This window comes from Platichthys flesus, chromosome 16 (genome assembly GCF_949316205.1).
Source record: "Platichthys flesus chromosome 16, fPlaFle2.1, whole genome shotgun sequence".
Lineage (NCBI taxonomy): Eukaryota > Metazoa > Chordata > Actinopteri > Pleuronectiformes > Pleuronectidae > Platichthys > Platichthys flesus.
In genome coordinates this window covers 8,655,764-8,682,308 of record NC_084960.1, presented here as the reverse complement: position 1 = coordinate 8,682,308, position 26,545 = coordinate 8,655,764, and the positions used below count along the sequence as shown (strand labels likewise).

The 26,545-nt window shown below is 42.4% G+C and overlaps 3 protein-coding genes across 4 annotated transcripts in view; all 3 read right to left on the bottom strand.

The window, feature by feature from the left end:
* Positions 1-1,697: 1,697 nt before the first annotated feature.
* Positions 1,698-7,796, bottom strand: LOC133970637 (cytochrome P450 2K1-like). Of its 2 annotated transcripts, none has more exons than XM_062407606.1 (9): positions 7,599-7,796; positions 7,325-7,487; positions 5,225-5,374; positions 4,453-4,613; positions 2,731-2,910; positions 2,512-2,653; positions 2,247-2,431; positions 1,992-2,133; positions 1,698-1,885 (listed from the first exon to the last, which is right to left on the bottom strand). In XM_062407606.1, exons 1-9 carry the CDS (start codon positions 7,794-7,796, stop codon positions 1,698-1,700), a joined length of 1,509 nt encoding a protein of 502 aa, XP_062263590.1. The 2 variants fall into 2 exon arrangements, with proteins under 2 accessions (XP_062263590.1, XP_062263591.1); XM_062407607.1 differs by having other exon boundaries at positions 2,512-2,650.
* A 1,238-nt stretch (positions 7,797-9,034) lies between these two features.
* Positions 9,035-13,597, bottom strand: LOC133970636 (cytochrome P450 2K1-like). The gene is made up of 9 exons (XM_062407605.1): positions 13,236-13,597; positions 12,233-12,395; positions 11,988-12,137; positions 11,741-11,901; positions 10,865-11,044; positions 10,619-10,760; positions 10,070-10,254; positions 9,807-9,948; positions 9,035-9,720 (listed from the first exon to the last, which is right to left on the bottom strand). Exons 1-9 carry the CDS (start codon positions 13,443-13,445, stop codon positions 9,533-9,535), a joined length of 1,521 nt encoding a protein of 506 aa, XP_062263589.1. The 5' UTR covers positions 13,446-13,597; the 3' UTR covers positions 9,035-9,532.
* A 1,612-nt stretch (positions 13,598-15,209) lies between these two features.
* The window catches only part of abca3b (ATP-binding cassette, sub-family A (ABC1), member 3b), a 28,483-nt gene continuing 17,147 nt past the window's right edge, over positions 15,210-26,545 (bottom strand). Inside the window, exons 16-31 of the mRNA XM_062407207.1 lie at positions 26,166-26,316; positions 25,693-25,791; positions 24,197-24,395; positions 23,793-24,099; positions 23,431-23,704; positions 22,791-22,995; positions 22,420-22,639; positions 21,280-21,438; positions 20,976-21,148; positions 19,979-20,113; positions 19,658-19,852; positions 19,379-19,566; positions 19,117-19,287; positions 18,553-18,749; positions 18,343-18,416; positions 15,210-17,580 (exon numbers count right to left, since the gene is read on the bottom strand). Of these exons, the coding sequence (XP_062263191.1) occupies positions 17,449-17,580; positions 18,343-18,416; positions 18,553-18,749; positions 19,117-19,287; positions 19,379-19,566; positions 19,658-19,852; positions 19,979-20,113; positions 20,976-21,148; positions 21,280-21,438; positions 22,420-22,639; positions 22,791-22,995; positions 23,431-23,704; positions 23,793-24,099; positions 24,197-24,395; positions 25,693-25,791; positions 26,166-26,316 (2,879 nt within the window). The 3' untranslated portion in view covers positions 15,210-17,448. The remainder of the gene's footprint in view (positions 17,581-18,342; positions 18,417-18,552; positions 18,750-19,116; positions 19,288-19,378; positions 19,567-19,657; positions 19,853-19,978; positions 20,114-20,975; positions 21,149-21,279; positions 21,439-22,419; positions 22,640-22,790; positions 22,996-23,430; positions 23,705-23,792; positions 24,100-24,196; positions 24,396-25,692; positions 25,792-26,165; positions 26,317-26,545) is intronic.

Below are 26,545 nucleotides of genomic sequence, written 5' to 3'. Positions count from 1 at the left end.
AAGCAAATGCCAACTGAAAAACCAGATTAACCTCTTAAATTTGCCGTTAAAGACAGACACATCAACATACCACCCTCAATTGTTCTGGACATTGTAAACAGAAGATTGATTTACAAATACAGATTTTGTAATAATTTGGTGGCTTGGTTTCACAGAATCTAAAGCTTTTTGACCCCCAACAGAAGTTGTTGTACCTGTGGAAAGGGCACAAGTTCTTCCCGACTACCGTCTTCACCCCGGAAGAAAAGGTGTCTTTGCACCATTGCTTGGAAGTCAGAGTTATTCTATGAGGACTATAGTAACACATCCATAGACAGTGATTGGACAGTACTATGTGTAGGAAAAATGTAATGACAGATTTGCTAATAAAAACTTTCCGAGTGAAATTCTGTCCAAATCTAGAATTACTGCCCTGCAGGTGTCGGCCTCTACCAACCAGAGCACATTCAGTCTTCATTTTTTAAGATTCAATGAGGTCACTATAACCTTTAATCAGTCATAGGAGAAGCAGCAGTTGTAAATCTGATGATGGCCAAGTGGCAGAATTCATGTAATTTTCAACATTAATAATGAAGCATGACAACATGTACAATTCAAGAACATTAGAACCAAGAGGCTCAAGTTTACCAACCAGCTACATTCACAAGGTCTGTAAGCTTCAAGTATTCCTTGCTCTTGTGTCCGTGGCTGGACTTAGATCAATCAATCAAATTCAATCAAATTGTATTTGTATAGCCCATATTCACAAATCACAATTCGTCTCATAGTGCTTTAACATGGTGAGACATCCTCTGTCCTTTGTCACGCGTGTTGGCTTATCCTAAATATGAGAAGATGAGCCGAACTCGGTTTGTTCACTCAAGTATTTATTTAGAAAGCAATGAAAGGTATCAATCAGCAAAGCAATGGGCATCCAACAAGTCGCATCAGAACACGAGACCCATCAGAACGCATCAAACAGCCGGCGCCTGTCTATTTTATATCAGTAGATCTTGGTTCTTCCTCCTCGAAAGTGCGCAGGCGTAGGCCATCCTCTTGGTATTGGAATAAGGAAGTGACAAGGAGCCACTCCCAAGGCCTTGACACAGCTGATGGAATGTGGGCCAATGGTGTTGACAATTTGCGAAAAGGTTATTGTGTTCTTGCTACATCAAAACAATGTTCTGTTTGTACAGACATTCAAAACAATTTAACCAAAACAACGAAACAAAACTCTAATTTTCAAGATTAAACACTTGGAAGGAAAAGGTTATTATTAATCATTTGCGTGAGGATGGACTCAATGAAATCCTGACACCTTATCCCTCAAGGAAAGTATATTACCATGGCTTGTGGGCTGGGCTTTAATCAAATGATCTAAGGAACAAAATAGATACAGGAATTAGATCAAGATCAAAATGTCAAGAGAGAAAATAGATTAAATAAATGAGAAATAAAAATAATGTTTAGGTGACTGATGAGTGTGATATTTGACTTCAAATCTGAATCTAATGAATCTAGTGAAATGTGATTTCATTTCTATAATGATTGAAATAATCATATCAGCCTCTAACATGAACCCACTTATAGCAGGAAAGGCAAACCCCAGATGAGTCAGTACACAACTTTTATGGTCAAGCTTATCAGGACAATAGGTGACAAAGTTATGTCCTGGGTGTGTTGAACTACTTTTGTAAAACAGGCCCCAGCTGTCTCCCTCACTGGCGGCTGGCAGCACACAGCTCGTGGGGGAAAGGGCTGAGGGTGAAGCCCACAGTCGGCATCAGATCCAGCTCATCCTCTGTAACTCCTGGTGGAGGAGTGAAACGGAAGTGCTGGAGGAGGGAGGTGAAGATGAGGAAGAGCGCCATTCTGGCCAGACTCTCTCCGAGGCACGTTCTGCGACCTGCGAGAACGAAGAGCTGCAGATGAGCTGATCCCGATCGGGTGGGAACATCATGAAATGTCTGTCGTCACCATAGAGAAGACAACTGACAGCAATGCTGTTATACCTGCAGAAAAGGCCATGAAGGCATCTCTCTTGGTAAATTTCCCCTCCGCATCTAGGAAGTGAGAAGGGTTGAAAGTGTGCGGGCTCGCCCATTCGCTCTCGTCGTACAGGACAGAGGTCAGAAGAGGCAACACGGTGGTTCCCTGCAGTCAACAAAATAAATCAGGCGTCAGAACCAAAGTACCGATTTCAGAGTTTTCGCAAAAGGAAGAAAAATAATCCTGCAAAAATGTGTGGCCTGATGTCAGTTACTGACCGCTTTGATAAAGTAGCCCTGGAAGGTGACGTCTCGGCTGGTTTTGTGAGGGACGGCCATGGGGAGAATGTTGGCCAGTCTCTGAATCTCATGGATGACGGCGTCGGTGTACGGCAGGTTCTTCCTGTCCTCACCTCGAGCCTGGCGGCCTCCGATCACCCTGCTCAGCTCCTCCTGGACTTTGTCTGGATGCACATGAAACTGATATCACGACGCTACTTTAGTTAAGATTAAACTGACACAAGCCTATGGATGTATTGTTCACCTTGAACATGAGGGTACTTGGCCATTAAAAGCAGGCTCCACTGAAGTGTAGTTGACGTGGTATCAGTCCCAGCGCCTAACAAATTTGACACACTGTGGAGCAGGTTGTCATTGTGGTAGAGTGAATCCTTTATTCCAGACTCCTATAGAGGGATTGATGACTTATTGATTAATCAGATTATCACTTTAGAAGTGGATTCAAAGGAGTTGGGCACCTCACCTCCAGGTTCTGCTTGCGGCTAAGAAACGCATCGATAAAGCAGCTGCTCATCTCTGGGTTGAGCTTTTCCTTCCGCTCTGCTATCATCTTCCTCATGTTCTTCACACCACCTTCTACCATCTTCATCAGATCTCGCCAGTTTTTAAGACAAGGGCCCAGCCAAGGAAATGCATTGTATATCTGTAACAACACAAAAAAAAAGCGTAACTCGACACGACAGTTATAAGAGTTATGACAATGTAAAATCTGTTCAGTCGGTTGGTTTGTATTCACTTCCTGTTTTATTTTGTTGTCCTGGTTCTTGTGTCTAGCTTTACCTCCTGTTGGTTTCCCCACACACCTGTACCTTGCTTGTCATTAAGCACTCCCTATTTGTACCCTGTGTTTCCCCTCCCCCTCTGCCAGATTGTCATTGTCGCTGTCGTGTGTTCATGCGCTCCAGCTATTTCCTCCGTGTTTTTGACTCTGCCTCGATTTACGACTTTGGATTTTGCCTTATGCCTGAATGGACTATTTAAGTAAAGTTTTCATTTTTTATACTTTATCTTGCTGTCTCCCGTGCTTCTTTTCTTCAACTGAGTCCCAGACTTGTAAAGGACCCTCACAGAAATGTTTTTTTTTTAACTGCTACTCTAGTAGTTTCAATTGAAATTGTTAAGAATTTATGGGCTATAAATTCTAAATTGATTAGTGATAAGTTTCCCTAGGGGAAATTTACATGACTCGTCTCTTCAGCCACCACTCCATCGGCATCGTGGCGAGTAGATAATAATAATAAAAGTTTTGGGGGGAACTATCCCTTTCAAAAGGTGATAAACTATATTGTTCAATTGGAACCATTTGGTACGATTCATTTTGATAGACATTGTGAGCCAGGTAGTGTTCTACGCAGATCAGCTGAATGTGGAGGAATGTGAAATCTGTCTATGAGCACACAGCCCCAGCTCTTCTCCGGGACAAGCTGAACGCTTTAGAAACTGTAGAGATGGTAGCAGACTTCAGGAGGAGCCCAGCCCAAACCGCCCCCTCACCATGTGCGACTCCCCAGTTAAAACTGTGGAGTCTTTCAGATTCCTGGGGACTATAATCGCACAGGACCTGAGGTGGACGAAGAACATCCCCTCCATCATCAAGAGGGCCCAGCAGAGGATGTTCTTCCTGCGGCAACTGAGGAACTTCAACATGCCACGGAAAGGGATGGTTGAGTTCTACACAGCCTGTCTGGTTTGCTGCCTCCACTGCCAAGGACAAGGGCAGACTGCAGTGGATCATTCGGTCAGCCGAGAAGATCTGTCCCACTCCAGGACCAGTAAGAGAGTAGGCAAGATCATTGATGATCCTGCCCATCCCGGTCACCACCTATTCCAGAGGCTTCCAGCCCCCTGGATCACACTGACTCTGCTGACCCCCCCCCCCCCCCCCCCATATTTTATAACTATATATTATTGGCACTATCACCTATCTCTGCACCTTAGAACCGACGTGCCCATAACTCTCTTACTGTACATATTGTTGTTCTATATTGTTGTTTTTATATTGTTTGTACAGTGAAACAACCACACCAAGGCAATTTCCTGTATGTGCAAATATACATGGTAATAAAAATAGTTCTGATTCTGAAAATGTATATTCAACAACTCATCATGTATTTAATCTGTGTTGAAAAGTCTTAAATACGCACAGGGATGTTAAAATAAAGGTCAAATCTGTAAGTAGCAGTACCTGGATGGACATTGTTCCTGTGAGATAGAAGGACTCATGGCCTGTTTCCACAAGTGTATGGAGTTCAGGGTCACTGTATTCAAACCTCTTCCCAAACACCAGAGCTGATATGATATTCGTAGATGTATAAGAGAGTGTCCGGCTGTTGTTGAAGGCTTTACCTGAGAGAAGAGTCAGACACAAGGTGTTAATTACTTAAGCGACTGCAGCAAACTGAAAAGGACAAATGTAGCCCTGGCACAATAATATTGTACCAGTGGCGGCTGGTCATCGGGGACCTAGGGCGCCCAGCCCTCAAGCTTCCGGACACAAAATACCTTGTATAAAAATGGTAAACATAATTTAATTATGTAATAATATTTCACTCGGAAAATACTTCCGTTAGCCCGTAAGCGCCTGTGAACATATATATAAAAGAGTATATTTACTTGGGTGTGGAGATTCTGCTCTAACAAAGTTTACCCCTGAGATTCCAGAAGTGTTTTGTTGTCTCCAACACTTCACCCACATTGGCATAGTGGTGAGTAGATGAGGGAATTTTCTGTTTTGGGTGAACTAATCCTTTACATTTCTGAAGACACTAAAACATAAAAAGAGCATATATCAAATAAAAGCCTATAACTAAAATAGTGTTGTCTTTCGTAATTTTTCGCCGCTCCAATTATCCTTTGGATAGGATTGCAAAGGCCGTGCTCACAGTGAGGAAATCCAGCACAGTTAATAATTGTCTCCTACCTGATCCCCGGGGCGCTCCCTACAACTGTGCACGTACCTTTGTGCTGTTTGAATTCTTCAATCAGGTTGTCACATTCCTCAATGATTTGTCCTTCAGTGATTCTTTTCCCCATCCCAAAATCTCTCAGTGTGGACAGAGCAAAGCGCCTCATCTCTTTCCAGTTGTCGCCGTTGGAGAATATTATTCCTGTGAAAGCAAAGAAAACAGAAAGGTTCAACCCAGAAGAACATTTTTTACTCTTCTACAGCTCTAGGGACAAAAGTGAGATTCTCTTTTTTAGCCTTGTGCTGTTCTCTTCTGCCAGTTTTCTCGTGTTTTCATCAGCGTTAGTTTCAATTCTTTGAATTTCGCTTGAAAACTGATGAAAATGATGAATTGATCATCATCAATAACAACAAGCATATCATTACTTCTGCTTTGTTGTCACCCCTGTCCATTTGTTTGTAAGTAAGACCAGTGTTGCCAACTAAAAGTCTATTGTAATGGACGCTGTAGGAGAGAGGAATAAAGATGTGGGAGAGACAAAAAGTGAGTAAATATGTTAACAAATACATGTTAGCGTTCTACTGTTGATTCTTGTTTTTTGGGGTTTGCCATTGAAATACCACACGTCCATCATGCACACCCTGGTTATATGTAAGGGTTTCTCCCCACAGTTGATGGTGTGATGGAAATCTGGAAATACAGAAGGCTGGAAGCACCAAAGTTATCTATGTGTATTTGAATAGGGGCTTTCTGCAGAAAGGATCAACACAGAGTCACAGGGATCTCACAGTGAAGATGGAGAACAGTCGAATGCAAGGAGCTTATATAGGAGAACAAGGCTGTTTGCTTGAGCCAGTTCAGACTGGTTCTCTAGGCGTAGTTTAAGACAGGAATCTAAAGCACATGAATAAATGATTTGCATACATAGACAGTCTTAGACAGGTCTGCAAAAAGTAACTCTTCAACTATAAAATAGGTTTCAAACACACTTAGTCCTTTCCCACTATACTTAGTTATTTTCACACTACAATGGTCTCATATATGGCCTTGTAAGCCTGCTCATTGGAGACACTGAAAATCAGTTATAAGTCTCCCGTACCAAGAACTACTACAAACAGTTCATACACCTCCTTCGTCACATTATGGAACCCATTGTTAATCCCCGTAATTACGGAGGCATTGTCAGTCCCTATCCCGAGGAGTTTATCTATTTTGAGGCAACACTTCTCCAGGAAAGCCACAACAACGCGGGCTATAGATCTGGCATCTCCTCCCTCCAACTCAACAAGCCCCAGAAATGTTGAGACAATTGTGTCTTTGGTATCACGAAAGTACCTTATCACAACCCCCCACTTTGTCCTATGCATTTTGAAGTGAGTAGCAGCAGTGGAGTCTGAGAAAGCAGCTTTACATGCTTCCCCAATGTGATCTAATGCCAGCATGGAACTGTGTCCAGCGATAACTAATGCCATGGTGGCTTCAGCCTTTTTTGCAGTCAATTTTTATACTCATTAATGGCAGCTTGCTTTGGGTAGAACTGTTATAAGGCTTTGCCTTTTGAGTATGCTTTTGAGTTGTCATGTTCTTTTTTATATCACAAAGTTGTGGCGTTAAAAATATATTCTTACTGTTTTGTATAACAGAGCACGACAAGGATATCCGGGAGAATACAAACACATTTCAGGCATAACCAAATATACATAAGGCGTTTCAGCACCCAACCCCCCTCGAGCAGTTTATCTTGATATACCTATATCAAGATCCTACCCATATGTAACTCACCCGGTGAGAGGGCTGATGTTGCCGCGTAGCTGGCTCCGATGCTCTCTATGTACTTGATAAGATGCTTGAGGTTTGGATAAATATTGTCCATGTTTAGTATCTTTAGTTAAGTAGAATCGCAGTGCACGGCACACACACAGGCTCGGGGATTGTCCTCTGGGCATGCGACATGTCCTCACTTGAGTCCTTTCTGCGACCAGGGGGCCGAGGCCCACACTTTGGGAATGACTGCAATAGCTAATTTTGTTTTTATTGCCATTTATTTTGTGAAGCACTTAGTAAGCTTGTTTAGATAAGTGCTCTATAGATAACAGTATGCTTATTATGTTAACATAGACAAAGACAGAAGTCCAAACATTTCTCTCTCACCATTTTCTTTGCAAAAATCATGGAATATTGGGGTGATCACTCTGTCTCCAAACTCCTCAGCATGGTTGACCAGCGCCTCTTTGACTGTCCTGTATCCGGCCAGAATCACCACCTTCTTCAGCCCAAAGTAGACTGTGAACACTGGTCCGTACTGTTTGGACAGCTAACACATCAAGGCAGGTAAAACAATGAGACCCACAGCATTAGATTAGAAGTGATATAACTGCCAGAATAAATAAATGTCCCAAGGAATCAGATATAAGACGTTTCTCACATGAAAAAGAGAGCTGTCGAGCCCCTTGAGATCCACTTGGAGCAGGTTGCCAAGCAGGGGAAGAGGTTTAGGTCCTGGAGGCTCCCTCTGGTTTATAGGGGAGCTCAGGCTGGAGGACTGAAGGTAGAGGAGCAGCAGAAGAACAATGGCCCCCAGCAGAGAGGCTGAAGCAGAGGACTGGAGAAGATCTTCAAACATGATTCCACTGGAGGAGTCTTGACTTAACCCTTCTCACACAGCAGCTTTCCTCACAGAGTTCAAGATGCTACTGGTGAAGAGGCGTGACAGAACCATAACTTATCAACCACCTGCCCTCAAAAGAGAATTTGTCGTGATGGCAAATATTTAGATAAGATCCCTCCTGCTGATTAGCGGTTGGAAAGTGCAGCGACACAGCGAAACACCCTTAAAATGAGGATGAATACAAAGGAAACATGAGGAATGAGCCTCTGTGTGGTTTTCCCCTCACCGTTTCCACCACTCACACCTCTTCAACCCTGTGAAGGAGTAGATCCAATGTTTATTTTTAACTGGTTTTAATGGATGTTCTTTTTTAAATACTAAATATACCTGTCTCCTTGCACTGTGTACCCTGTACAACACTCCGCTCCATATACTGGAACACTTACTCCACATCATATGTGAAATGTGTTAATATAGACAATATTGATACTATATATCATATATCTATATATCATGTATATTATATGTATATAAGGGTCTATATACACATATTTATACATGTGTACATGTTATTATTATATTTATTACTATTATTATATATACTGTTGCTGCCATTACTACTATATACTGCTATATTATTGGTATAATAACTATCATATATAAATATATATTATGTTATATATTATATACTACATATACTGTACTATTTGTATATACTGTCTAACAATAACATTACCATCATATCATCAGTACTATTACCATCATCTTGCCACTGCACCTTATCTACCTATTTATCTTGTGTTTCTGTTTTTATTCTTTCTACATACCTCAACATTTTTTATTTTATTCAATTGTATTGTATTTTATTGTATTCAAATATACCGGCTGCTATGATGACTTAATTTCCCTTCGGGATGAATAAAGTAATCTATCTATCTATCTATCTATCTATCTAAATACTCAAAATTAAGGTTGCTGTTGTGACCACACACCATCCTGAAGACTTAAACTAAACTGCAGCCTCTCCAACGGAAGGCTGCTGCATGTTAAAAATTAGCCGTCACTGGTTATCAGACACAAATGTATTTAAGCGTTCGATCTCTTCAATATACTCTTTTACAGGTCAGGAGCAGGTTAAACTTGACTTATTCACTCCACTGTTGTTCACTTCAGTTCCACGAGTGAGCAGCCTTGACAATCAACTCATGAGAAAAATATAATTTTGACAGCTGATGAAATCATGATTTTAAAAGCAGCTTAAACTCAATTTCCCCTTTATGAAATATTTATTTATTTGCTAACATCACAACATTTTGAACATTTTAATCATGTATTGTAATTTCACTTTATATTATCCAGTAGAAATAAAGACGTAGGCGCTAAAATAAAAGATCGAGCAAATAACTGACACTGATTTCAACAATTTGTTGGGAAATCATCTCTATCTAATTATACAAAAGAAATGTAAATCAGTTTGTAAAAATAAATCCCCAGTTGCTGAAAAGCAGAAATATGCTCTTGTCTTCTCTAACTATAAAAGTGCAAATACATCAAGTTTCTATCAATATATAAAAAAAAATAACAGGCTATTCGGCGTTCCCATCTTTAATTTGTTCATCATCCTCTCAGATCACTTCTGTATCCTGATCACAGCTCTCGATCTCGAGGATTTGGGCAGCATGAAAAATAGAAGAAAAACAATTTGTCCAAATGACAAAGGCTGTTATAATCCAGCGCTCTGGCCGTCTCCCTCACTGGCGACGAGCCGCACACAGCTCATGAGGTAAAGGGCTGAGGGTGAAGCCCACAGCCGGGGTCAGATCCAGTTCATCCTCTTCCACTCCAGGTGGAGGAGTGAAGCAAAAGCACTGAAGGAGGGAGGCGAAGAAGATGAAGAGCTCCATCTTTGCCAGACTCTCTCCGGGACACACTCTGCGGCCTGGTTGCAAAAAAACATGTGTGTTCAAGTGTAGATGAGTTCTGATCTATAGAGGAAAATAAAAACGTGTGACCAAGCTGCTGTACCTGCAGAGAAGGGCATGAAGGCGTCTCTCTTGATGAATTTACCCTCGTTGTCCAGGAAGTGGGACGGGTTGAAAGTGTGCGGGGTCTCCCATTCGCTCTCATCAGCCAGGACAGAAGTAAGAAGAGGAAACACAATAGTACCCTGTCATGAAACGGGGAAAAAGCACGTAAAGCTTGAGAATGAAGGCATTTCCCAGTGTTCAGAGGTGGAAGACCCAGCAAACACAAATGTATATGTATTGACCTGTATGTGGGTTACTGACCGCTTTGATAAAGTAGCCCTGGAAGGTGACGTCTCGGCTGGTTTTGTGAGGAATGGACATGGGGACAATGTTGGCCTTTCTCTGAATCTCATGGACGACGGCGTCGGTGTACGGCAGGTTCTTCCTGTCCTCCACTCGAACCTGACGGCCTCCGATCACCCTGCTCAGCTCCTCCTGGACTTTGTCTGGATGCACATGAAACTGATATAAAAACTTGACAAATGTAGGACGCTACTTTAATCTTGTTTTTGACCCGGTCATTTATCTGGACCGGACTGTTTCCTATCACCCGACTCACGAGATCAGTAATATCAAAGCATGTTTGAAGTGTTCACATATTCGGCTTGTGGTGTTTTTCCCTGTCCTTTATTGTCTCATGAAGAAGATGTTTCTTTTATTTGGTATAAAAATCTAGCCACCACAGATTAATATTCACTCTTAAGAAACAATTCAAATGAGATGTTAATGTCTTTAGACAGCTTCTACACAACCAAAACTAAAAGGCTTTTCAAGGAAGCCACAGGTTAAAACATACATACTTCATCTTACCTTGTAAATGGGGATATTTGGCCATAAACAGCAAACCCCATCTGAGTGTACTTGCAGAGGTGTCAGTTCCAGCAGCAAACAAGTTCGTTATCGAAAAAAGTAAGTTTAACTCATTGTAGTGAGTGTCTGTAACACAAGAGTCCTGAGAGAAAGAAAAGCCACAGATTATTATAAAATATTCGTGGGCCACAACCTTATTCTGTATCTGATAAAAAACATGAATGATTTTTGAAAATGGCATCCCACCTCTTCTTTCTGTGTCCGAACCAAAAAACAGTCCACGAACCCCCTGCAGGAGTTTGGGTTCAGCGTCTCTCTCAGTTTCTTGATTAAGTCTCTCACATCCCTGATGCTCGAGTGGAGATTTTGTAATATGAGCTGCCGGGTTCTTATCCAACCCAACAACCTGGGAAACATGTTGTACATCTGTGGCACAACAGTAAAAAGACAACAGAGATGATTTCAGACAGTTCTCAACAAATCTGTTGCTGTTTGTTAAACACATTGAGCATCGGCCACATGAAGTGTTAAGGCTCATGAAAGAAATAGAATGGAAGTCAGCATAGCACATACACCAAGGCCCAATAGTTCTCTTTAAATTCAATCAAGCTACACCAAATATAAAACACACATAGACATTAATCAAATAAATATGCCTGTATTACTCTTTTATGAATCCATCCCTGTGAAAATGGTTAAAAAAAAAAAAAAAAAAATCACAATTTTAGGGAAAGTGGGAAAAAAAGAATTCTGCACCCAATTTTAAGGGGAGTCCTTCTTGGCCTATAAATTGTCCTGGTAACAAGTTTCAATAAAATTGTTCTTTGTGTTTGTGCATAATCCTGTGAACGGACGTCCTTGGCAGGGGTGATACAAATAAAGAGAGCTTATTAACTGCAGTACATAAATATTTTACTTTTCAACACTTCAACTTCAAAAATTCCCAAAGCAACTGTAAACTGATGCTACAAGTTATTTGTATCCTACATCATTTGAGGCGATTCTCCTTTTTAGTCACGTCCTGATGTGTCAACATACAAACAAGATCACATCTGTCATCACTGCTGACGATCACAACCCCTTTGATCAGAACTGATTAAAATAAAACAACATGAGCTTTACCTGGATTGAAGCGGCGCCGCTGTACCGAATGCTTTCATTCGATCTTTTCACCAGGTTTTGAAACTGAGGGTCGTTATATTCAAATCTGCTCCCGTACACGATGGAAGAGATGATGTTGGACGTGGCATAATTTAATGGATTTGCTGTATCAAAAGGTTTCCCTACCGGAGACAGGAAGCAAAATACGTTACATTTGTTGTTTTGGCACATCAGAACATTTTGTCAGGTTCTTACATTAACTCAATACCTTTGTGCTCCTCGAACATCTGGATCAGGAACTGGCACTCCTCCACGATTTTATCCTCGATTACTCTTTTGCCCATCCCGAAGTCTCTCAGGGTGGAGAGGGCGAAACGCCTCATCTCCTTCCACGACTCTCCGTTTGCAAAAATGATTCCTTTTAAATCAAATCACACACATGGTCATCCAGAATTTCCAAGGATTTTGCTTTTGTGCCTATGAGGAAAAGAAATAATCAAGTGTTGACCTTACCATGACCTTGATTCAAGTCATAAAACATGGGGTGGATGTATCGGTCTCCAAACTCCTCTGAGAAGCTGACCAGAGCCTCCTTGACCGCCTTGTATCCAGCCAGCACCACCACTTTATCAGGTCCAAAGTAAACAGTGAACACTGAGCCATATTTCTCTGAAAGCTGAAATAACACAAAAGTCCCAAATAGATGACCTGTGGTGGTCGACAAACTGTAGCATGTGGATGATCCCTGAATAATGAGATGACCTGTGTATATAAGGAGCTCTTCTTGCCTCATATATTATCAACAACACTATGTGGCCCCCCTTAGCTGCCTGTCTTTGAGAAGAATTTTGACTGTACTAAGACTTGGTATTGTGTTGTGATGGTTTATCCCTGTGTGTGTTATTTTATAACTGTCACCACTGTCTCTTCTGTCTGCGTGTTTTTTTTTTTTTTAATTGTTTGTCTACATGCTGATTCAAATATGGTTAGAAGAAGCTGTGTATTTCCCTTTGTGAATGACAAATTATTTATGTCAATAAGGTATTAAAAATTAAGGTATTTCATTTTATTTATACTTGAAGCAAAATTCCAAATTAAGCTCGAATTAGAAAATAACGTCTTAAAACTAAAAACACTTTTTAAACCAGAAACCACAAATTAATTCAGCTAGGAACTGACCCCAGGTTTCTTGAGTCCTTCTCTTTGCCACCCACAGGTTAAAACATAACGTTTGTATTAATTGATTTATTATTGTTGTTGTGAATGTCTCCAAAAATAAATGTGAAGCTGGGTTAATATTGTATGTTATCGATCCTCCCCTTACACCAATAAGTTCAGTTAGGAAACGGACAACGAGTTTATTTAGTCCTTTTCTTCTTGTTGGGTAAAACACAAAGATGAAAAAGTGAATTCCAAACCAAAACACCGTCACACATGTGACAAACACACAAGCTCGTATATATATGAAAGCAGAGGTGTAAGAAGGGATGTGTTGGAGCAGGAGGCCTCGTCTCACCTCACACAGGGTCCTGTAGGGTCTCTTGAGATCCAGCTGCAGCACGTTGCCGAGCAGGGGCAGAGGCCTCGGCCCCGGGGGACCCCTCGCCGCTTCACCCGGGCTGAGGCGGCTGGAGACGAGGCAGAGGACGAGGAGCACAACAGCAGCGGCCAGCAGAGTGGTGGGGCCGGAGACGAGGGAGAACAACAAGTCCTCCACAACAGCCATTGGTTCAGTCGATGTTCTGCTGTGGTTCTCTCCTCCGTGAAGTGGCAACGCTGTTCTCTGCTCAATAACTTGAAATATAGTGTGAGCCGTCGTGTTACTCTCCCTCCTCCTCCTCCTCCTTCTCCTCTCACTTCTGTGATGAGCCTCTGCCTGACGTCACCTGTGACATGAACGCTCATCCGGTGCTCCCCTGGCGCACCGGAAACGTGCATCCTCTGTTAAACAACAACAACAAACTGTAGCAACAAAAGCAACAACAGCAACAACTATAGCAGCAACAACAAAAAATATTTTTGTCACTTTTATTTTGCTGGTGTTATTTAGGTCGCTGAGCTGCTTATATTCGATTAATTAAATATGTTTGTTGTTATTATTGTTGGGTTTTCACTGAATTTGTATTCTTTATTGATTGTGCTCGTGACTGGTCTGATGTCTGTAATAAAAAATAAACCTTTTTCACCGCAGGTTGTTGACAAGCTGTGATTTCAACCATATAATTAATTTAAATTCTCAGACAGTTTGTTTGAAGTCACGTTTTAAGGCCTGAGGACGTTAAGAAAGAAAACAAAGAGAAACTGGATATAGAACAAATGCGCTTCAAATTTTGAGCAGAAAGAAATTAGCATTTTTCCATTTTCCAACTTCAGCAGTGTTCATGTACTGTGAGAACTTTATGTGCACTGATCTCTGAGGAATGTCCAATATTCAAATTGTGCTGCTGGGCCAAAGCTTGGGCCACATTCTTTCTTACTTGCCTGTTGCAGCTGAACACCCCTCACCTCACCCCCTCCCCTTCCAAACATGATAGAGAACCGGTGGCAGCCTTCAGTTGTCATAAAAACTCAAAAAGTATTTAGTTTGTCCAGTTTGAAGGACCGTAACAAACATGGTGGCCTCCATAGAGAGGACCCGCTCCTGATGAAAACATGGTGTATTTAAATATAAAGGGCTCATTCTATTTTATATTCGCTTTCTGTGGATAGATCACTTTCACCTGAACCTTACACACTGGACCTTTAATGTTTAGAACACAGAAAGGAGCAATAACAATGGCTTATTTCAATAATAAACTCCATTCGACAAAAGTTGCAGAATATATTTGACATTGAGCCAAATATTTTTAGTTTTATAGAAGAATAATTCGAAAAATTGAAATATGACAATATTAATTGTGTCAGAGCTGAGCCTGACATCTATTTGAAACAAAGCTAGTTAAGTTGGAGTGTGTGTGTGGGCGTGCGAGCATGTGTCTCTACAAGTTCATGAGTGACAGCAGCAGAGAACTAGTTCAGGGTGGTTGGTTTATGGCTGCAGAATTTTCAGAAAGTCGTTTCGCTCCTCCAAGAGGCCGAGGGAGGTTTCAGGTAATTAACCTCTGTGGGTTATTGGGTACAAATGAACAACTCCTTCAGATACCATGACCTAGATAACTGAGAATCTTCACAGATATGTTCTACAAGTACTAAAGTGTGTCAAGCTGCTACTGCTGTTGATGGTCATCAGTGTCATCAACTGTTACCTCAAACAAGGAGGGTACATTTTACTGATAAACTTAATTTGCTATAAATGAGTCCGTTTGAAAAAAGCTGCAATACATGTTTGACAATGATCCACACGTGTCAATACAACAAAAAGAGAAATAAACAATAGGATTCTCTTGGAGTTGAACCAGACATCTCTGTTCTCTGGTGGCGTGTGTGCAGAAAACAGATTCAGAAAAGTGTAAAGTCTGCGCTGGTGGAAAAACAGGACCTGACTCAGATGTTTGCTTCCATGTGCATAGAGCTTTATTTAATTAAAAAGAATTGCGACACAAATACAGTTGACTAGGTCAGTTCCATAGTACAATACATTACACAGATGTAAATTCCCCTTTTAAATGACAGTGCTTCAGCACCCAATTCTTTCAGTATCAGCAGAACAAACGTTCCCATGTTTGTGTATCTACGTATCAGACGCTGCAGTTGATTCAAGTCGTACAGTGTAAAGAGACAATGAATTGTGCAGATACACACAAACAAACAGAACAAAAGTAAAACATGAAGAGGGTCAAACTTTTTATGGACCAACGGAATGTCAATGTCTACTCCTTTTGTTTCTACACACATCGGACAGTGACATGAAGAAAGTGCAGAAAATTGGTAACAAGTCTGAATAACCTTGAGTGCTTCTCGCTTTCGTGTGAGACGCGGAAATACATTCATCTCACTTCTGGTCGATTTGTCTTCAAGAGACGGAATCTGCTCACGAGTGTCAGCTCATCTGATTGATGATCCGTCTCAGAGAATAGCATTGATCTTAAACACGGCATGGCAAGCAGGGAATACAAACCACAATAATGATGATGTGTTCCTCGTCGTTACGTGTGAGGAAATCCTAACAATCCTATGGAATAGAACACACGTGATGGGTTTACAGGTTCTTTAAAGTACAGACATGTGATGATGGGGGGGGGGGGGCACATTCTGAGCTTGATGAAAGAGAAACAAACACTGCGCGGATTATTCTCCCTCAGGGACAAAGCATCGGTTTGTGTGCAGGGGACTTTATTCGCCTTCACCGTCCATACAACTGTTCAGCCTTTTTATTGCGTTTCCTAAAAGGAGCAGCTACACGCTAAATGTGACGCAGCAGTAAAGCTCGTCCACTGCACAGGGACAATCTCTCAGGTCTCATATCGTAGCACAGGAATAATGAGTCGTCAGTCCCCCGCTTCCTCACATACAAACCCACTAATTTACACACAAAGTGTATTTCACATGTGTATGTATGTATATATACATACATACACATACACAGAGGTGTACCATATGAAATGCATAGGGGAAAAAAAGAAATAAACGTTCGTAAACGCCTCATAGGTCGTTGCAGTCTTGCTCTCGTTGGTCCAAATCGATCACATGTGGTCTGATTCAACTTGAGGTCAATTCCTCCTGTTTTGCCGCGACGGCACTGGCGGCATCATTATCGCCTGCGTCATACAGGGATCCTCTCTAAATAGCTTCTGCGTAATTCCTAATGGCCGAGACATAAACTGATGCTGTAACTTGTTTGGCAGCGAAAAACAGAATCATTGGTTCATAAAAGAGGCATATTATATGTTCTCAGACTGGACTGAATGTATTCCTCTGCAGAAAGGACGGTCTTCCAGTGTTCTTCATCTTCATCTTCATCATCATGCGCTCTGTATGTCGTATTGTATGCATGCATTTGTTAATGAGCCCCCAAAGAAATCTGTCTTTAAAAGAGTAACAGTTGTTTTTGAATGACGAACTGGTTTTAGTACCATGAACACGCCACATTATGTACATTGTTTAATATTGAGCAATATAATTACACAAACCCTCATTAGTTAGATAAGGCGTAATGGTGTGTTACATTTTCATAAACATATAAAATAAGAGTGGTTCACTCTCCCGTGGTGACTCACGATCACCAAAACTCGCATAGTCTCTGAAATAAAATCATGAAATAAAAATCATAAATAACAAGAAGACAAGCTGTACACACACACACTCACTCACTCACACACACACACACACACACACACACAAACACCCTGTCAAACATAATTAAGAGTAGTGGTCGTATCTAATGGGTGGTGTCAATGACCTTTGACCTCACTAAAAAAGGTGCATCAGAGTTCATCACGTGGAATAAACTAAATTCCCATTTCCTACCTTCTCATCGCACAACAACATTAACGACGGCATGAATGAGCCAGCAAACACACATCTACAGGATACAGTAGTAGAAATGATGAACGTGACGATTAGGGACTGGCCCAGTGTGTGTATGTGTGTGTGTGTGTGTGTCTACGTGTGTGTATGTGTTGTTGGTCATATTAAAATGGAGCAGGAGATAAATCCTTCTCTGCTCCAGCAGTATACACAACTTCTGTGTAACTGTAAGTCCATCTACACACACACACACACACACACACAAACATACATACATTCACACAGATTAAAATGGACGATGGATGGAGGGACTCCTCTTCCACCTACTTCTTCCCGCTCTCTATGCAATGCTGGAACTGGGCAAAGCTGAGGAACACCTGCTCCAGGGAAATCTGGCTCACGCAGTAATCTTCAATGCAGTATTTCTCTTTGGCTGCCTCCAATGTGCCGAACACCTGACGGGGAGCAGAGGACATGGAGGGAGAGAGAACGTGGGAAAGTGGGATGTGAACATATCTCCTGGGTTACCCACAAACTCACAATGAAACAAACAATGAAAATAAAATGATGTAGATCTTTTTCCATGCACGTCTCAATTTGGAGAATGCAACGTGTAATGTGATAATGCGATTAGTGTAGAGCCCCTCCTCCACTGGTAACATAATCCCACTAACACCCACTCATAGAGATTACTGGCAATTAACTCCCAGATCGAATGACACTGCAGTAGACAAGGGTTTGAATCGGCTCCGGCTCTGATTGGCAGACATGGAAACATGAAACCCGGGTAAACAGGCTAATAGGGCGAGAGGTGAGAGAGCGCTGCATTCCGGACGTTGAGCATGAAGAATCGAGAGAAGAACAAAAGAGAGAGAGGCAAACTGCTCTAGTGGACTCAACCTGTATCTACCTGCCAGTGTAAAAATGGTACAAGTGTGTCAATTTACCCATCATGCAACACTGGTCAATTACAGATTTATATTGTTTGTGTTAGTTTTAAAAATCTCAGGTCATCAAGATTAAAAACCTACAGAGGTGACCAAATAGGAATGAGATGGAGACCTGCTGGATGAATAGAGTTTTGCTGAAACTGTCATAGCTGAGGTAACTGAAAGTTGCAGTAAATTAGTTTGTCCACTAGAGGGTGATCAGACATAGCACAAGTGCAGGGATGGATTTTTTTTAAATAAAATAAACATGCAGCTCTGTGACAGTACCTGGGCCCAAGTTAGTGTTTTGTCAGTCAAGTGGTAGTGCACCATCCCCTGGTGTTCATCCTTTAGTTGACTTCCTGTGGGAGGAAACACACATGTTTAGACATTAACCATGATTGATGAAGAGCAGAAACAATATCCAAATACCTAAAACACAAGTTATAAATGTTAATCTTATGATTATCATTCTAAGTGTTACTATGTGTCTCTGACCTGGAAAGGTGCTTTCAATGAACTCTTTGAACAGATGCAGATCACTGTCCTCCAGATCCACCTCCACGTGCACTTTAGCCAGCAGAGTGTAGCCACTGCCAAACTTGCTCTTCAGGTGTTGGGGACTCCCGAGACATTTCATCTGGCCGTTGACCATCACCGCCAGCCTGGTGCACAGGGCCTCGCACTCCTCCATACTGGTGAGGGGACAGTGGTTGTTTGAGTTTCATATATGAGGATGTAGCAGTATAACTCTGTTGAACTGGTAATCAGGGGGGGTGGAACATGTTTTAAACAAAAGTAAATATTTAACTTAGCTTAAATAATCATATTGTTAAAATAATTAATTACACAAAAGTGTAGTATAGTCAAAAATTGCAGATGTTTTATGGAAGTACCTACTTAAGTAATCATTGCTGAATTAAATGCAGAAAATAAGAATATAAAATAAGATAAGTATAACGCAAGAACCAACATTTGTTCACTTAAATACAGCACCAGGGTAACCAGGAGTTGTTACGTTCTACCACTCCTGAACCAAATACAACACAATCTAAATCTCACCTGTGAGAAGTGATGACTATGGCCTTGCCAGACTCTCGTGTGCGTGTCACAGAATCCCACAGCAGCCTCCTGGCCACAGGGTCCATCCCAGTCGAGGGTTCGTCCAGGAAGATGACCGGAGGCCCACCAATCAGAGCCATGGCCGCACTCAGCTTCCGCTTGTTACCGCCACTGCCATGTTGATGGTGAGAGGATATTTTACACACACAGCATGAAGCCTTATCCAGGATAACACGTGTACCGTGTGGCATAGATGACTCACCTGTAGCTGCGGACCAGTTTATCAGCGTGAGGCTCCAGCAGCAGGGACCTAAGGACGTTCTCCACACAGCCAGACACATACTTCTCTGGTATTCCTCTGAGCCTGGCATACATACTCAGAGTTTCTCTTCCTGTCATGTGGTCCAACACGGCGTCAAACTGGGGACAGTAACCGATGCGCTGCTGCACCTGCAATGCAGAGATAAAAGTGCACTTTCAAATATCTGCACTTTGAAAGCAACACTTTCGACCGAGTGAATGTAAACCCCTCTGCTCGTACCTTTTTAATGTCCCTCAAAATGCTGTATCCATCAATGTAAGCGTCCCCGGAGGTAACGCTCTCATCACCCGTCAGCATCTTAAAGGTGGTGGTCTTCCCTGCTCCATTGAAGCCCAGGAGGCCAAAACATTCGCCTTTTCCAACAGCTAGAGACATCCGGTCCACAGCCAGAAGATTTTCCCCACTGCTGTACACCTGAGAGGAAGCGATAACCACTGTGTCATATCTCACAGTCACATGCATCCAGAGTAAAGAGAGGTTTCGACTCTGACGCACTTCATCTCTGAGTTTCGAAAGGAAAAAACCTTCTGTGCTTCGTACCTTGCTGAGCTCATGCAGAACAAGGGGGCTGCCGACCATGGACTCTATTATCGGCTGGCACTCCAGGACCCTCTTCCTCTCATCGGCCACGTCTCTGTCCTCTGGAAGGAGCGCTGCGTCCTCTATTAGAGGTAACTGAGGCACAAACACACACACATAAGTAAAATGAAAATGTACCGTGAACAATTAAAAACAAATAACGCATAGCATTTTCCTGTTAACATCCGTCTTACAAGAAAAGGCGCTTTCAGATGACAGCCACTCAGAGAGAACACCTCCTCCAACAGTCTCCCTTCTAAACCACATTTCAATTCATTAGATCTGGATTTGTAATTAAAGGATCACCCAATTGCACACACTCATAAATATATTTTTCTTTTCTTCATAAAGAGCCATTAATTATTCTAGGAGAATCTATTAAAATGTTTTTATAAAAAACCTGTCTCACAATGACAAAGACCTGGATCCACACCAAAATTCAGTCGCTTCTTTCCTGACCCAAACCACATCCTTCCAACAAGTAGATTTTCAATACTGCTAACTAACAAACACGGGGGGAAACAGGAACTCCTTGGACGAGGTAACAAGGGACAACAGTACATACAGTATAAAAATGCTCTAGCAGACTCATGAAGGAGATTAGGCACGATTAATTCAATTACACAATAAGGGGGGTCTGTGTTATTAAATCTTCAACCTTATGACCTGGAATTCAGCCTATTATGATTTAATGTTTCTAATATGATTTAAAATATCTATTTCTTTTTTTTTAAACGTTTTATTATATCTGCATGACCAGACACTATTTACTATGTGGCTCTACAATCACTACTCCAGTTGTCTCCAGGGATTTTGCTCTGCTCAGTCTGAATGTAATCACCTAATATCCCCGGGGAGATCCATCACTGTGCAGGCTGCTTGTTAAAACCTTCCAGTTTCATCAGAGGAATAATCGAACACACACAAACACTGGGCTGTGCTCCCGCGACTCATCTACCTGCTTGTGCCGTCTGCCCAGGGAGTTGACGATTCTCCAGAGTGTGCGGACAAACTGCAGCTCGATGGTAAACAGCAGAATGAAGAAGACCACTCCCTGAATCGAAAAGGCCACGAGAAAGCGTCCCACACCAGGCTCCGACATGGAGAAGTAGTTTGTCTGGTATGTGACGTCTAAAACCAGAGGAAACGTTTAGTCAATTTGATTACGAGCACAATCATGCAGAATCTGTGCAAAAGACCTTTTTTGGTATTACATCCGATTTTTTTTTAATTATCTGACGAAAAATCATCGTTGTCCTTACTGTAGTGTTTGCAGATCGCCTCGCTAACAAAGCTGGACGTACAAAAAGAGAGGAATTCGTAGTTCTGGTAGAACTGGCTGAAGGACATTCCGAGGCAGTAGTTTGGGAAGATCAGGAACACCTTATCCAGCAGGTGTGACAGGTGCTGCAGTTTCAACTCTGGAGGAAGAAATCATGATGCAGCAATGAACAGGAATGATCAGGAATCTTTTATTTTCTTACCTATTTTTTTCCTTATGTTTCCAATTTTTTTAACCTGTGGAGTCAGACGTCTCCTCAGTGTCATTTCAAAAACTCAACTTCTCTCCACACAGGCCTCGAGAACATGATCCCTCACTGGCTTCATATCCATATAAAAAGCAGGTTGTATTAGAGGAGGGAAACCGTGTTGTTTCCCTTTCAACTCGAGATGTAATTAGCAAATAAAAAAACCTACTTTCCCAACCCTTAAATCTATCCTGAGTATAAGCAGTTGATTTATAATGGAAAATACATTTGAAAAAGTAAGGGTCCTATTTAAGTTGAGGGCCATAAATGTTAACATTCACAACATTAGCGGCGCGACCTACAGAGTATTGATTATGGAATATAGTGATTATAGATTATGATTTGTCTTAACATGCAAAGCTAGCATGTTTGTTTATAGTGCATCTTTCGGCACCTTCTGAGTTAGTCATCCTAAAGCATTGCTTAGTTAGCTTAGTTTATTTATATGTGCTTTTAAGAGCTCATCTAATGTGTCACAGAGGAAATAAATTCCTGTTAACGACTCGAAAGTGTCTCGCACTGTTTTTACTGCAGAAAAGGACATTGGGCCAAATAATCTCTGACGCTGCAAACAATTACTGTTATCACCGCTCAGGCAGGAGCGCGAGTAGAGAGTCTGAGGTTTGGTACGAGCCAGAGAAAATCATTCAGACCAATTTGTGAGTTTGAGTGAACCTGTGAGTGCGACAGAATGAAAGAATAACTGGCAGCACCTGAAAATATATTTGGACAACTACAGAATAATCAGGAGTTTATTTTTTCCTGGGACTCAATCTGATTAACAGCTATATGGAAAGGTGACATTGTGCCCACTAAGGCACTGAGGCACTTTGTCAATGTCAACCTAGGATGGAAAGCAGGGTCTCCTCTCACCTGGGATGGCCATGATGTTGACAGCCAGGAAGGTGGCAGTGCCAGAGATCACGTTGAAGATGGTCAGGCGAGTGTAGGCGGTGGCCGCAGAGGAGAAGAAAAAGCTGAGTAGGTACATAAGAGGCACCACGCCCCAGCCGTAGAGCAACAGCAGCAGCAACACATCCACCAGGTGGTTATCCTCTACGAAGGCCTTTACTCCAAACGCCCGGAACACCACCTGAAGACAAAACAAGTCAAGACACGAGCGAGGACAATTCAAGCATCAGTTCTATGCAGACTGTATTTTTAACCGGGACAAATCTGGCCAATCTCCAACCAGTCAGTCTCAGTATACTAATACCCGCACGTCATCAGATGTCAAAACTCACCAACATGAGGAGACAGGGCAGCAGGTAGTTGAACAGGTCCCAGAGCAGTGCCGAAAACCAGAAGTTGGACAGGTAGACGCCGCTGACCTGCTGCACGTGCTTGGACTTAATAGCGGACTCCGTGACGAGCAGCAGGGCGAAGGTGCTGGAGAGGGAGGCCATGCCGTACATCAGGTTGATGGCGATGGCAAAGCCTGTCTTACCCCTTACAGGAGGAAGGGAAAAGACAGACGGTTAGGATAGAGAAGAAAGGAGGAGGTGGAAACTGGCTGATGATTAACAGAATCACATTCATGTAGGAAATATATAACCTTGTCTGGCCATATAGACAACGATGTGTTGAAAATCTGTCTCCTAACTCTTTTCTTGTCACACCTAGTTAATGCATGCAAGGTTAGCCCGACAAGAGAAAGTCCCCGTGGCGTACAGTCTATGCTAAAGAAATGTCATGGCTCAGAGGGCGTAATATAAATTCATGACTTTCAAAACGAACAATGGCTGAAACTCTTGGCAGGCGACCATTAACACTCATTAACCTCCTCCTGCTAGAAACCACGTCCGACAGATCAAATCGTACCCTACCTGGTGGAGACAATAGTTTTACTATCAGTCTAATTGTTCACCACGCCCCTGTACTCACTCTGTCAGCCGGCCCTGGGCGGCCTCCGACAGGTTGCGTGGCATGGGGTAATTTCCCATCTCTATGGAAGCGTTTGGCCCTGCTATAAGTTTGAACAGAGCGTTGTCCACCATCATGAGAGCCGTGGCGGGTGTGTGGTAGCCCTCGTTGTTGAAGTAGGCCGTGGCTTCGGTAAACTGGCTGCTGTGGCCACGGAAGGCTGCACCCACCACACAGCGCTCATTAAAGCTGCCTCCCTCCTCCCCTGCCTGGGTCAGGATGTAATCAGTGAAGTCTGAAGGGAGCGGAACAGAAAAGAGGACATGTGGTCAGTAAACACTCAACCGAGCAGACGAGCCATGTCTCGGTCTCGCTCGGCTCACCAGTGATGTTGACGAGTTGGCCGAGCTGGGCGGGGAGCTGTGAAGTGTATGCCTTTGCCAGAGCAGAAGCCAGTGGACTCGCCCCGAGCGGCAGAGCCAAAGGGACCCTGGTGGGACCGTAGCGGCTGAGTGCCAGCCTCAGCTGAGGGGCGCTCTGGTGACTGGGGAAAGTGCGTGCCACCACTAAGGCCACGACAGTGAAGACCAAAGGAACCAGGAACTGAGCCACCATCACCTTCCAGTTTCTCCAGCTGTACAGCGCCCTCTTCAGGAACATGGCATAGAACTGTTGCAGGTGGAGTCTCACCTGGCGTCGGGGGAGAAAAAAGGGAAAGCGAAATGTGAGCCATGAGAACGATATAAAAAAAAGAATAAAAAAAGCCTTTGGTTTCTCTTTATCTCACCCCCGTGTTGAGCTTGATGTTGGAGCAGTCCTCTGAGATGAGTGTGCCGCTGTCTGTGAAGTCGGTGACATCGGTCATGCCGCTGATGCTGCTGGCGTCGTCTGTGGTCCAGTCATTGGACCGTCTCTCATGTTGGTACTGGAGGGCGGGCAGCTGGATAGCCTGGATGTCCAAACTGGAATCTACCAGCTTTCCCACTCTGAACACATAAAGAAAAAAGCTGCAATTATGCACTGACAAACAGAAAACAGCATTAAAAGGTGAATTGAATATGAAGTCTGCAGTTTTGGAAGCAACTGACTAGAAAAACTGTATATGTATATACACATGAATAAAGATAGATTTATTTGTATTTATTTTGTTTTGTTTAACAAGAAACACTCGCTGTGCAAATCCATTCTCTCTGTTTATTTTTTAGTAAAAGAAGAATAGCAAACCAGGGCTGCTTTCAAATAAAACTATTTCCAGCCCTTATCATTAAATAATCATTTAACCAATCTAACTTTATTAGACAGGCTCATCCTGCCAGATTCACTGTGCCTTTGAGAGCCTAGTTGCAAACATCTGCACATTTATAATTCTAAGGAATGAAAAAACTAAATATGAATAAACTGAGCTCTACAACATCATATTTCTTTAGACGTTTTGGAACAATAAAGCCATTTTAAATTGTGGAAATGCTACCATCTGAAAGACAAGTCACGTTCTCGGCTGCAATGTACTGAACTCGAGAAGGGAGCTAAACGAGAAAAAGTTGAAACAGCAGCTTTCTCTGTGTGTCATGTTTGATGTGTGTGATGCTGTGTAGCGTAGACGACCGAAACACAGCGATAGGCTCTCAGTGTGATCCGTAAATAATGAGGCCTGTTGCGATGCCATACACTCGTGCAAGTGAAGCGGCGTACAGAGTCAGCCGGCTGCAGTGGATGCGCTCGTTGCCACAGATACGCATGGCGAGTCAATGGGGAAGCAGAAATAAATGCTCATTAAGCAGCAGGCAGCTGGAACTGAGATGTGGAAACTGAGACCTGCAAATTGTTCCAATTTACACTAAGGTTCAGTTGATGTGGTTTTGTGTACAAAAGGGGAAAAGGGATTTTATGAATCTGGGATAGAAACAGTTTAAATGTTCCAAAAATAGATGGATTGAAAGTCAGAACAACTTTATTAAAATTGAGAGACTCCGGAGGGTTTAACTGTCCTTCTCTATAATATTAATATTCTATTAATAATAATAATAATCTTTATAAAGACAACACTGAGATATAGCGTGACTGATTGACGGTTATCCCACAGGAGCCATGACAGTTAAAGCGCTACCACCATCTCTCTCAAGTCTTACCCTGGGTAATGAGAGAAATAGCTGATTAAATAGCAGATCAGTCAGTCCATGGTTGATATTGCTTTGCCAGGCAGTAGGAGGGTTACTCCCAGCGTCAGATTCTGCTGATAAAAGAAAATTATCACCATGACCTCCCATGTGCTATTTCTCCTACCTGAGGAAAACTTCTTCCATGGTGGTGACAGAGGCTCCGTAGCTGGCGATGCCCAGTTCCTCTCTGTTCATCTCCAGCTCAGCGAACAGCAGCTCGAACCTGAGGAGTCATTCACAAAAGAGTAAATCCGGGAAAATAAAGGTTGTCACTCAGCAAAGGTATTGATGAATCTAAAGCTGCCAAAATGCATTGAATAATCATATCATAATAAAATACCCAAGAGAAGAAAGAGAGAAAAAGAGAAAAGCCACTCTGAGGTGGGGAAATACATTTTATAAAATTTCCTGATTCATTCCTGGACATTCTCAAGTGCGCTGTCTCCTTTCACAGAAGCCAGAGTCATTATCCTTTAGTCATATGGTTCAGCCGAGGGGATTTCTGGTTAGTGCCCGTTCGAACCATTAGGCCACTTCACTCTTTCCACTGTGTTTTTGTGAGTACTCAACGGAGGAACAAAGACCAGTCGGACTCACCTGCTGGTGCTTTCTTTGGGCAGAATGTAAGAGAGCTCGGCTCCGGCGCTGCTCTCCAGCGTGGCGTTTGGAACATACATGTGGACAAGGCGGGTGATCTCGGACACGTTACAAAGAGCATCCTTTACTATCACCATGTGGTAGCCAGCACCTGGTGAGCAGAAGAAAGGAATAAGCCTGCTGTAATAAGTCATGGCGATCACGTGTTTCCACTTCATAACTAGATTTTCAAATCTCATGAGCAAGAATGACATCTGATAATACACGTTGGATCACCATGACCATGACCACCAGAATCTAATCAAGTCATCCTTGAGTCCAACTGAATGTTTGTCCAATGATTGATATTGTGTTCACAAGAATTTATATATTTTTATAAT